The sequence below is a fragment of the Phasianus colchicus genome, chromosome 1 (genome assembly GCF_987193195.1).
Source record: "Phasianus colchicus chromosome 1, bPhaCol1.hap1.1, whole genome shotgun sequence".
In the NCBI taxonomy this organism is placed as follows: Eukaryota; Metazoa; Chordata; class Aves; order Galliformes; family Phasianidae; genus Phasianus; species Phasianus colchicus.
In genome coordinates, this window is record NC_143436.1 from 147,313,926 (window position 1) to 147,326,908 (window position 12,983).

Sequence of the window (12,983 nt, forward strand, 5' to 3'; positions counted from 1 at the left end):
GACCAGCACCGGCAGCACGAGCGGCGTCAGCGAGGGCAGCATCACCCGGCTGCAGCCTGGCAAACGCGGCGACCCCTCGCCTCGGGAACGCAATACAAAGTACGGACGGCTTCGAGCCTCGTGGGGCATACAGGGGGCTCCCACGGCGGGCAGAAGGGAGCGGAGCCGGGCCCACGCGGCGGACCAAGAGCCGCCTGGCAGGGCACGGCGGTGCCTCTCAGCCCGCTTCCTCCCCTCGCTGCCGCCGGTAGCTCCCGGCCGCGGCCTGCGCGCGGGGAGACGGGCCGGCAGGAGGCGTCCTGCGGGGCGGGCCGGAGGAGGGCCGGGGCGGGAGTGCCGGCTGTCCCGGAAACAGCACCGACCGGCGGCACAGCGGCGGCGGCTGCCGCGGTGGGAAGTCGCCTGGAGTCGTGCGCTGCCGCCGGCGGGCTGGAGCGGCGCGGGCGTGGGGCGGCGCAGAGCGGCGGGCGGTATGGAAGCGGTACCCCGCGAGGAGAAACCCAACCCGCTGCGGGATGCCAACCTCTGCTCCCGGCTCTTCTTCTGGTGAGCGGCAGGCACGCGGCCGGCCCGCGGCGATGCTGAGTCCCGGCCACGCGGCGCGGGGAGGGATGGATCCGCCGCGAGGCTCGGACAGACCCCGCGCGGGTGGCTCCGGCGTGGAGCGGCCGAGGAGAAGCGAGGTCATCCGAGGTGAAAGCGGCGGCGGGCGGTGGTGCCGCCCGGGGGGAGCCGCCTGGCGGCCGCGGCCCCAGAGCCTCCCGCGAGCACCGCCGCCCGCACGCGGCGGGCGCGGCCCCACGGCTCCGCTGCCGCACGTGGGGCGCCGCGGGGCCGGCGGGCAGCGCGCTCCGGCCGCTCCTCGTCCCCCGGATCCGCGCCGCCGCGCCCGTCGCGTAACGGGCCGCGGGCCGGCATCTCCCGCCGCTCTCTTTCATGGCGCGGGGCTGCCCTTCCACCGGGCTGTGTCCGAAACTGCGCGGTGTGCCGGGTTCGCTGCTGAAGGGGGCCGCTGGCTGAAGGCCTCGGGTGTGGCGGAGCGAAGCTGGGGTGCCGCCGGGTCGCTAGGAACTGGTCGGGGTCGAATGGCCCCTGCGGCAAAGGCGGTGCTCGTGTTAACGGGGACCTCGGCATAGCACGTGTAATAGAACAGCGAGGAGTTACTTGCCGACAGTTTTATTGCTTTGAAAGGCGCTAGGAAAGGACACGGAAGGTGAAATGGAAGAGCACCAGCTCGTCTGTCAGGGCAGATCCCTTTGGAAGAGAACAGGCAGCTTTCTGAGCCCAGAGCTCAGTGTAGGAGAGGAGGATGAGAGCATAGCACTCAGTTCTGCAACACAAGTAGTGCTCTGGGATCCTGAAAGCCATGCTGAGCAGGTGCAGGAATCCCTTTTGGAAGGCAGAGGGATTTTACAAGTCCTGACTAATTAGTGAGAATATGGGGGTAGACTTGTGTAAGGTCTTAACACCAGGAATGCCCGTGTTGGACACAGCAATGCTAGGAAGCCTGGATGCAAAGGTGTTTGGGGAAAAAAACTGAACAAATGGGAGAAATTGCCCATATGCTGCTTGTCAGGCCTCCAGGCTACTTCACAGCAATGGCTTTAGCCTTTTAAAGCCTCTTCTCTTGCAATGTGCTGCATGTGATAATAAAAAAAAAAAAAAAAAAAAAAAAGAAAAGAAAAGAAAACTCCCGGAGTTCCACTTCCTACAAGTTTGTATGGTTTTACATAAAATCAAGAAGTATTTAAACACCCTTTAGCTGTAAATTAAGGGTCACTTTAAGAAACATTCTTCTGTCCTACAGATGCGTACAGCATCTACCAGCCTGCTGTGTGAGCACTGCTGAGGCACTGCTTCGTTTTAACTGCTGGTGCTTCATGCAGGATGCTCTGTGATGCTTCCTGCTGGAGAACTGGAAAAGTAGTGCTGGAGGAAGGCAGTCCTGGGAGCTGCTGTCATGTGGTTGCAGGAGTGTTCCTGCTCTGCTCTCTAAGTCCCCTGTGTTGTTAGTGAGGATAGAAGGTAGGGCACAGGAGGTAGCTGTGTCTTTTTTTTTTTTCCTTTCCTTTTTTTTTTTTTTTTTTTCGCTGTATTTTTTGCTCCTAAAATGCAATTTTGCCGTTGCAAGAAACCACCCTCCTCTTTTGTTGCCAGTAGTGCAGAAGAAAAGCTAAAATTATTCTGCCTTGCGGAAACAAGATCAAACTCACAGGGAAAGAAAAGAAGTCATGTTTTCACTGAATTATAAAACTAGGGTAATGAGTGTGTAGGCTGAAGACATTCTTCTCCCATTGTTCAAAGCTTGTCTTCTTGCTCTTGGGGTTGTGACTTTGACAAGTAGGAGCTTGATGAACATTAAACTCTCCAGCAGTACGTTCATGGGAAAGAGGAGCATCTAGATTGTGTGTGAATGTTTTTATTTTATAGTGCATCCCTTCTGTAATGCTAGCTTGGATGTTATATGAATGAACTATTTATGGCAAGATTACGAAGATGAAAATAGTTGCAAAATACTTCTGTTTTCCATAGCTCTCACTGAATTATCTGTGTTACTATAGAGTTATCAAAGCCCAAATTGTTGTTTTGCATGTTGCAGTTACTGCTTTATCTACTGACCTTCAGAGTCGTGAGTTTCCATGCTTACCAAACTTCTTGTCTGTCTGATAGTTACACAGTTAGCAGTGCTCAGATATGTTTCTGATGTACTTCATTTGTGAGATTTGTTTTATTACTGGCTCAGCTGGCTGGTGGGAATGAGGGCTTTCAAGGATTGATAGGAGGATTTGCTTTTTTTGTTGGAGGGACCTGAAAGACAGTTTCATTCAGTGTTTTTGATGTTCAAACATCTCTTCTGTCCAGAAAGTGTTTTGAGATTAAAATGCTTTAGACTTCATGCTTTATGAAGTTGAGACTGAAGTTGAGAAATAAGGTGCATTTTACATCCTTTTTTTTTTTTTTTTTTTTTCTGCTGGGGATGTTCAGTCCTATTAAATTAATAACTGTACAGTAAGGATATTTATAACTGTTGTTCTGTCTTGAAGATTGCACACTCATTAAGTAGCAGTTGGTATGCTGTTGTTAACATATAGCATTTGCTCTCTTGAATAATCAAAGATGTTCTAACTGTACGGCATTTGGATTTTTAAGCACTCTTCGGCTCAGGCACTGATTCCACTCTTGTGGTAAGTTATAAAACATGTCATGACGAAATTTTTACAATGGGATAAATTTTGAGCCGTTAAGAACATGAGAAAGAGAGCAAGCTAGAACACCCTGAAAAGGGAATCCAGTGTTTTTGTTCAGAGAAGTGAAAGAAGGTGCTATTAAATATCATAAATATCACACATATATAATTTATTTTCAATAATAATATTAAAGTATATTAATAACAATAATTCTGTCCCAGCCTCGTGGTGATAGAACTGAAAACTTGCTCCAAGATATCTAAGCAGTTAGGATTCTAAGCAGTGAATAGCTTTTGTAATTACGTTTTGGTGTCTGCAGCGTTGCTGTTGGCTGCTAAGAGTGTGCTCTAGGGAAAATGACAAAATGACTGAGGCTTCTTGACTGGTCTGAATGGAGTGTAGTGGGAGAACGATAAAAAACATCTTTGCCCTTGGATTTAAACACAAACAGAATGCAGTAAGCACAGACATGAGGGCACCGGATATTTCGGTGGAGGCTGTAGAGTGTGTAGCTGTTTGCATCTGACCAAATACAGTCATGCCATAAAACTCTCTTGTATCAGTGAAAAAGCACACTTAAATTCTTCCTCCAGTGCCCCAGAGCTTAGAGTCAGAAGGGCCACCAGCTGCTTCAGCTGGGCCTTGAGTCAGCCTGGGTGCCAACTACACTTTGGTCCTGTGACATGGCACGTCCTGCCTTGCATGGGAAGAAGTCAGACAAGGAATTTATTGCCTTTCTGGAAAGGTCCAACAATGCCACCGTTACAACTGATGCGTGTTCCTTATGGTGGCCAATGAAGAGGTTTGCCATGAGGTTTTTAAGCTTACTTCAGGTAGCAAATGAAAATAATGTGTAATACTTTGTGTAATACTTGGTGAATTCCCACTCGGAATGTCCCAAATTAAGATTTTTGAGTTTCTAAGGATCTGATATAGCTATCTCAGATAGCTAATTTTTAGTTCATTTATTGATTAGTTGGTACAACGTGGCTTTTTTAGCAGGACTGTTTAGATACTAGGGGAAACTTGAAGCAAATACATAAGCATTTTCAATACAGATAAACAGGAAATGCATTTTCAGTAGCCAAATCAGGCTTGCTTCTCTTTTTTTCTCCTAGTTGAAGGAAGACTGAGGGCTGTAATTCTATGAATGGCCTGTGTTGAAAAAGACCACAAAGATCATCTAGTTTCAACCCCCCTGCTATGTGCAGGGTCACCAACCACCAGACCAGGCTGCCCAGAGCCACATCCAGCCTGGCCTTGAATTCCTACAGGGATGGGGCATCCACAGCCTCCTTGGACAACCTGTTCCAGTGCGTCACCGCCCACTGAGTGAAAAACTTCCTAATATTTAACTATAGATATAACCATACATATATATTTTATAAGCATACATCTTTTGTAACCATAGCCGTACATACATCTTTTTATAATAATCACAGAATCACAGAATTGTAGGGGTTGGAAGAGATCATTGAGTCCAACCCCCCTGCCAAAGCAGGTTCCCTACACCAGGTCGCACAGGTAGGCATCCAGGCGGGTCTTGAATATCTCCAGAGAAGGAGACTCCACAACCTCCCTGGGCAGCCTGTTCCAGTGCTCCGTCACCTCACCGTAAAGAAGTTCTTGCGCACACTGGTGCGGAACTTCCTATGCTCCAGCTTCTGGCCATTTCCCCTTGTCCTGTCTCTACACACTGCTGAAAACAGTCTGGCCTCGCCACTTTGCCCCCCACACCTTAGATATTTACAGACCTGGATCAGGTCTCCTCTCAGTCTTCTCTTCTCAAGGCTAAACAGACCCAGCTCACTCAGCCTTTCTTCATAGGGGAGATGCTCCAGGCCCTTCACCATCTTTGTGGCCCTCCACTGGACTCTTTCCAAGAGATCCCTGTGTTTTTGTACTAGGGAGCCCAGAACTGGACACAGTACTCCAGATGAGGCCTTACGAGGGCAGAGTAGAGGGGGAGGATCACCTCCCTCGACCTGCTGGCCACGCTCTTTTTAATTCACCCCAGAATGCCGTTGGCCCTCTTGGCCACAAGGGCACACTGCTGGCTCATGGCCAACCTGTCGTCCACCAGGACACCGAGGTCCCTCTCTGCAGAGCTCCTCTCCAGCAGGTCATCCCCCAGCCTGTACCGGTGCATGCGATTATTCCTCCCCAGATGAAGACTCTACACTTGCTTTTGTTAAACCTCATCTGGTTTCTTTCTGCCCAGCTCTCCAGCCCCACTGGTTCACTGAACCAGTCTTTACTGAGTCCAGGTCTCGCTGAATGGCAGCACAGCCTTCGGGCGTGTCAGCCAATCCTCCCAACTTCGTATCATCAGCAAACTTGCTGAGGGTGGCCACTATCCCCTCATCAAGGTCATTGATGAAGATGTTGAACAAGACCAGACCCAGCACCGACCCCTGGGGAACACCACTACTTACAGGCCTCCAACCGGACTCTGCACCACCAAAGATGACCCTCTGTGCTCTGCCAGTCAGGCAGTTCTCAACCCACCTCACTGTCCACTCATTTATCCCGCACTTCCTCAGCTTTGTTATAAGGATGTTGTGGGAGACAGTATCAAATGCCTTGCTGAAATCAAGGTAGACTACATCCACTGCTTCCCCCCCATCCACCCAGCCAGTGCCAACATCGTAGAAGGCTACCAGGGTGGTCAAGCATGACCTCCCCATGGTGAACCCATGCTGACTACTCCTGATACCCTCCTTTTCTTCCAGTTGTCTGGAGATGGCATCCAGCACAATCTGTTCCATCACCTTTCCAGGGACAGAGGTGAGGCTGACTGGCCTGTAATTACCTGGATCTTCCTTCTTGCCCTTTTTGAAGACCGGAGTGACACTGGCTATCCTCCAGTCTTCAAGCACCTTGCCCTTTCTCCAAGACCTCTCAAAGATGACAGAGAGCAGTTCAGCAATCACCTCTGCCAGTTCCCTCAGCACCCATGGATGCATCCCATTGGGTCCCATGGATTTGTGAACACTGGTGTTGACCAGGCGCTCTTGGACCACCTCTTCTCTGACTAAAGGGAAGTCTTCCATTCCCCATACCCTCTCACTAACTTCCAGGGTCTCGGATTCCTGAGGGAGAGCTTTTTCACTGAAGACAGAAGCAAAGAAGACATTCAGTGTTTCCGCCTTCTCAGCTTCCCTGTTACCAGAACACCCCCCTCACTTAGTAGGGGAGCCACATTCTCCCTAGTCTTCCTTTTACTGTTAACATACTTCAGAAAGCCTTTTTTATTATTCTTTATCACCTTTGCTAGATTCAATTCCAGGTGGGCTTTAGCCTTCCTCATCGCATCCCTGCAGGCCCTGACAACATTTCTATATTCTTCCCAAGTGATCAGACCCTTTTTCCACATTTCATGGGCCTTCTTCTTTCCTTTGAGTTTGCGCACGAGCTCCTTGCTCATCCACGCAGGTCTCCTGCCACCCTTTCCCGATTTCTTGCTCACAGGACGCAGCGATCCTGAGCTTGGAAGAGCTGTTTAAGTGCCGACCAGCTCTCACAGGCCTCCTTACCTTCTAACACCCTAGCCCACGGGATGGCTCCAAGTAGGTCCCAGAAGAGATCAAAGTTGGCTCTCCTAAAGTCCAGGGTAGCAATCCTACTTTTCACTTTGCCTCTTCCACTCAGGATCTTGTACTCCACCATCTCGTGGTCGCTACAACCCAAGCTGCCCCTGACCTTTACTTCCTTGACAAGCCCTTCCTTATTAGTGAGAATAAGGTCCAGCAACACCCCTCCCCTCTTTGGTTCTTCCATCGTCTGCATCAGAAAGTTGTCCTCAGCACATTGCAGGAACTGTCTGGACCACTTGTGCCTGGCCACGTTGCTTATCCAGCAAATATTTGGATAATTGAAGTCCCCCATAAGCACCAGCACCTGGGATCGTGACGCTGCTTGCAGTTGCTTATGGAAGGCCTCATCAACCTCCTCCTCCTGTTCAGAGGGTCTGTAGTACACTCCTACAACAGTGTCAGCCATACCAGCCCTCCCCTTGATTCTCACCCACAAGCTCTCCACTGCTACACCACTCTCCCCCAGGTGGAGTTCTATACTTTCTAGCCTCTCTCTTACATAAAGAGCAACTCCACCACCCCGCCTCGCTGGCCAATCTTTCCTAAAAAGCACATAGCCCTCCATGACAACATTCATGTCGTGCGAGCTGTCCCACCAGGTCTCCGTGATCGCAATGAGATCGTAGCCATGCGACCGCACGCAGATCTCCAGCTCTTCCTGTTTATTTCCCATACTGCGTGCATTAGTGTACAGACACTTTAGGGAAGCAGCATTCCCCTGCCACTCTCCATCCCTTCAAACTCCACCCTCATCACCCATGAAGTTATCTTTTGAACCTCGAACTACCCGCACAACCTCAGCAGCCCTCATTTTGTCCCCTTCCCCCTTCCTACCTAGTTTAAAGACCTTTCATTGAGCCCCGCCAGCTCCTGGGCTAGGATCCTTTTACCCGTTGCAGACAGGTGAGCTCCATCTGCAGCCATCATGCCTGGAGCTGAGTAAATTGCCCCATAGTCAAAAAACTCCAAATTCTTGTGCCTGCACCAACCTCTAAGCCATTTATTTATGAGAAGGGTTTTTTTGATCCTCTCAGTGTCCTTCCCCGCCACTGAAGGGATAGAAGAGAAGACCTGCAGACCTGTGCCATCTAGTACCCTCCCCAGACCCTTGAAGTCATTTTTGATAGCCCTCAGGCTTTTCTTGGCAGCATCATCACTGCCAACCTGAACTACCAATAAGGGGTAGTAGTCAGATGGACGAATAAGCCCAGGAAGCTTTCTAGAGCTAATAAATGCTTTCTTTGTTCATTTGCGAGATGTTAAGTATTCTGTAGTCACATCTGAATCAGTCTCTTGACTACGGTTTTGCTCCTTTTGTTGCAAGATAGGTATACTATATGGAAGAAAATACTGCTTGAAAATCTTAGCGTATGTATAAATCATGTCAGCTATGATAAGGGCGTAGATACTATAGGAATGTTGGCATTTGCTATCTACAGTAACTATCTGTGTTTAGATATGCGATTAAAGGAACCACTTGACAAAACATTGAAGCTGTTTGCCTTTGAAATGTCCTAGCCATGCTCAGTCATTTCTAAGAGGAAGTGCCCATCCTGTAATCCGTGCAAAAATGTTGTACTGTTGAGTGGTTTTGTTTGTTGTTGGTTTGGATTTTTTTCCTGTAGTTCTAGAAAGGTCTTAAGAGTGGAGGACACAGATAATAAAACATGATTTCTGGGAGTGGAGAGTCAGAAGGAGTGATCACCTGTTTATTTTCTTCCTGTATCCCTATCCAACCACCTGTAACAGCAGTGTGAGCTCACAGGTCATTTAGTTCTTCCTCTTGCCATTGGGTGTGGAAAGAGTAGTTAATAAAGAAATTGATAACAGAAGGTTTCTTTGGAAACTGAAGTGAGTCGCCATGAATCTCAGCTGTAGACCTTCTGAATAACTTTGGTTTCAGGATTTGATCCATGGTGTGTTTTGTTGTTGTTTGTTTTTTTGTTGTGTTGTTGCTTATGGCTTCCTTTTTGTATTAAAGACATAGGCGAGCTATAACAATTTTTAGATGCATTTTGCCACAGTGAAGAAACGGCCTGCTCCAACTGTTTTAGCAGTTAACTCATCTGAGATTAGGAATTTCTTTTGATGACCAGTTCTTTACTGCTCAATTGAAGAACTCTCTTCCTTTCTCTCCATGTAACTACTTACTATTTAGGCCCTACTTCAATAGATAGCTTGTACTAAAATTTCTTGTTGTAAGACATAATCTTGAGACCTTTGCATCAAATCTTTGGCATTACAATTGTTCATGGCATGTGGATGTCAGATTTGGAAAACAGTCAGAAAATAGTCATTGGAATGCTATAGTTAAAGGTAGTGCCACCCCCCGTTCCCTGGTTTCTGGCTCTACAAAAGATTTCTGCTGCAGCATGACAGTATGCTTTTTTCCCCTTTTTTCACTTCCTTCTGTCTGTCTGTGCTTCTTGCCATCTGAAATATTTGGAAGTGTATTACAATAGTCTGTTGAAAACATTGGTTGAAAAGCACCTAAAGAAATACCAGGACTTAATATGTTTAATCATTGTAGATGACTGCCTTGGTAAAGGGAAGTGAGAGAGGGCAGCTGGCTGAGGGGAATGAATGAGCATGTGAAATAGTGATAGCTCAGGAAAAGAAATCACACGGTGATGGCAGTGAGTTGAAGTGGTGTTTATACCTTGTCTGTACATCCCATGCCAACAGTGCTCTTCTGGACTAATAGCAGGATGTAGCACTGCTGGATATATACTGCTGGTGTAGAGCTCAGAGTTGTGTCGCGAAGCCATGTTGGGGCAGTCCCAGATATGTCTGCAGACTGGGACAAGAAGTCCTTGAGAACAGCCCTGTGAAGAAGAACTTGGGGGTCTTGGCAAGTGAAAAGCTGGACACGAGCCAGCAGTGTGTGCTTGCAGCCCGAAAGGCCAATGGTATCTTGGACTGCATCAAAAGAGGGGTGGCCAGCAGGGAGAGGGAGGTGATTGTCCCCCTCTGCTCTGCCCTTGTGAGGCTCCACCTGGAGTGCTATGTCTCAGCCTGGGGCCCCCAGCACAAGAATGATGAGGAGCTGTTGGAGAGGATCCAGAGGAAGGCCAAGGAGATGATCAGAGGACTGGAGCACCTCTCTTATGAAGAAAGGTTGAGGGAGCTGTGCTTGTTCAGCCTGGAGAAGGCTGCGGGGAGACTTTATTGCAGCCTCCCAGTACTTGAAGGGGGCTTAAGAAGGAGTACTGATATTGTACATGGGTTGATAGTGATAGAACAAAGGGAATGGCTTTAAACTGAAAGAGGAGAGATTTAAATTGCATGTTAGGATGAAATTCTTTATTCAGAGGGTGGTGAGGCACTGGCACAGGCTACCCAGGGAAGCTGTGGGTGCCCCATCCCTGGGGGTGCTCGTGGCCAAGTTGGATGAGGCCCTGAGCTGCTGGTGGGTGGCAGCCCTGCCGAAACCACGGGGTTGGGCTGGATGATCTTGAAGGTCCCTTCCAACCTAAGCCATCCTGTGATTCTGTGAAGTTGGTTAAAGAACAGTACGAAAAAGAGCACATAGATACCTGGTGTAAACCAAGGAGGATAAGCACTGTGGATTTGCTATCAAAAGGTCCCATGAGGAAACCCAATTTGTTTTACGGAAAATCAGCTCCAAAGTGGGTGACTAAAGAGCAAGAAATGCATGTTCCTTTGCAGCTTAGTGGTTGGAGTAGTGCTTTCAAGCTGCTCAGGAGGTGAAATCCTAGATCCTTGTGTTGTGGAAGGATTCGAGTAAACAAAGACTCTCCTGTGCAACTTTGGAAAAATAACTGGATGTTGAGTATAAACAGTGATGCTTGTAATGTAATGTACAAGTAGGCTTAGGAAGAATGGGGAAAATGTAGCTTGTAAACCACTTCCCTAAGGTATTAGCTGATGAAAACATACAGGATGTGGCTTTTACTGGGCACTGTAAAATTGCACCATAGTTAAACTTATTCTTGTTTTCCTTTTTTATTTGTAATTAGACAGAATTGTTTAATCAGAAAAGCAGTCCATTTAGTCTAGTCTTTTGACTTAGTGATGAAGTAAGATCTTTTGGGAAACTGGTGATAATCAAACTTTACACTTGTCCATCAGAAGGTGTCTTAAAATTTTAGTGATAGACAGTTGTGTAGCTTCTGGTGTGACGCACTGGAACAGGTTGCCCAAGGAGGCTGTGGATGCCCCATCCCTGGAGGCATTCAAGGCCAGGCTGGATGTGGCCCTGGGCAGCCTGGTCTGGTGGTTGGCAACACTGCACATAGCAGGGGGGTTGAAACTAGATGATCATTGTGGTCCTTTTCTACCCAGTCCATTCTGTGATTCAGTGATCTAGAAGCTGAGGGTGACAGACAGCAGTGCCCTTACCCTTCGGGGTACAGCTGGTGATATCCAGCATGGTGTCAGTCCCATTACCCACTGACAGCCCCAGTGAGGAGAGGGGGTGGACCAGCCCCAGGGCATTTGCAAGCAAGACACCGTACAGATCCAGTATACAGCAAGTCCCCTTCCTGGGCTGATGAACTGGATAAGCTAGGCCTACATACTGTATTTCCTCCTTGACTGAAGAGGAGATCTTTTGGGACACCAGCAAACCTAATTTAACAGCTTTCTCATTTAGGAAATTTTACGTGGTGTATCAGAGTAGCATGACTATTCTGGTTACATAACAGCCTTGCCTGTTGGATAGGAATCCCTGATTCTCTCACACGCTATTTTGATGAGGAAGCTTCAGACCTTCCCTTGAAGTCTTGCTTTTCTTAATATTTTTTTTTCTGCAGACCTGGTGGAATCTCTCCAAAATACCAGGTAATTACTTTAATTACAGCAAGTAAAAATTGCACTTTGCTGAACGATCAAGTAAACTGTGGCTAGTTGGCTGTGTTGTAATGTTACAGGGCGTGTAATGTCAGGGCCAGGAGTAGGAAAATGCAGGAAGTGAGTGTTTGTGTTATAGTCTTTGTCAGTTCAGAAATGAATCATTTTATATTTTTATCAGTGCCCAAGGTATTGCTGTAGAAGAGGGGTGTTTTTTTTGGGTTCAGAGCAATGAGTTACTGCTTTGCAGTTGGATATCTCTTGGGATTGCACCAGGTTTACAAGTGATTTTTTTAATTTTTCTTTTTAAATCTTTGTTCCTGGTGACATCAATATTCTGTCAGTAACAAGGGCTAATTCTGGGCTTCTCTCCAGACTGATGTCTTTGATCAGCTGATTGTCTTGATAGAGGAGAAGCATTCCCTGCAGTACAGAGGGTACTCGGGGTTCTTCCAAACATTCCCATGTTTATGTGTAGTTTGTGCTAGCAAAAAAAATGGGACAGTGCTCTTTGAAAAGCAACTTGTGAACACTGTATTTTGAAGGAGTGGGTAAAAGGAGGTTGTAATGTATAAAAAATATATTCAAAATATTTGGGAAGGTATCCGGGGAAAGTGAGATGATGACTGAGCACACCTATTTTTGTTTAAGTTGAATAAGTCGAAATACAGTGATGTAGAGTTGAGGTGCAAGTTTTTCCTTCCCACAACGCCTCATCTTTCTTCCTTCTGACAGTAAATTAGCAATGAGGCAGTTTTATGTCCATCTTCAGGATGAAGGGAGTAATACATACCACTATCAGTATATTCCCTTAATTTTTCTAAGTTGTCTTAGTGTTTGTGGTGAGATTTCATAGCTTTTTTTATCAAAGAATAATTCACTCTGTGCACTTTCTGTATCCATGATAGATTCTACTTTTCCACAGGCTTTGAAGAAATCAGTGCTAGCTGATACTGCTTGAACAAAACAGTGCCTTCTTTATTAGTTCTCTTACAGTATTCTTTAATGTAACTGAGCCTTCAGGCAAGGAAAGAGCCTGGGTTATTTGCTTGTTGTGAATGTGTGATGTGAATAACTGGATGTGTGAAACAGGATGGTCTCAATTCTGCTCTTGGTAGAGAGAATTCCACATTGTATAATCTTCTCACAAATGTGATACCTTGAAGGAAATTTTTCCTTTAATGACTGAACATGAGTATCTGTTAAGTCTTCAGTCTGGAAGTAGACCTTCCAAGATGAAGTTCAAGCCATGTTAGTGAGAAACCTGTACTGAACTTGCTGTACTGACAGTTTGTGGTGGACAAATAGAAGACCTGGGTCTTGGGCTAAATGCTCTTCAAGGACTGAACATATTTGAAATTTGAAAAAGAAAAATGTTTAACTCTTG

The 12,983-nt window shown here is 47.2% G+C and overlaps 1 protein-coding gene across 1 annotated transcript in view; it reads left to right on the plus strand.

Annotated features, from left to right (window-relative positions):
- The first annotated feature begins 338 nt into the window (after positions 1 to 338).
- Positions 339 to 12,983, plus strand: part of ABCC4 (ATP binding cassette subfamily C member 4 (PEL blood group)) — a 155,426-nt gene continuing 142,781 nt past the window's right edge. The window contains exon 1 of the mRNA XM_031610616.2: positions 339 to 546. Within this exon, the coding sequence (XP_031466476.2) occupies positions 473 to 546 (74 nt within the window). The 5' untranslated portion in view covers positions 339 to 472. The remainder of the gene's footprint in view (positions 547 to 12,983) is intronic.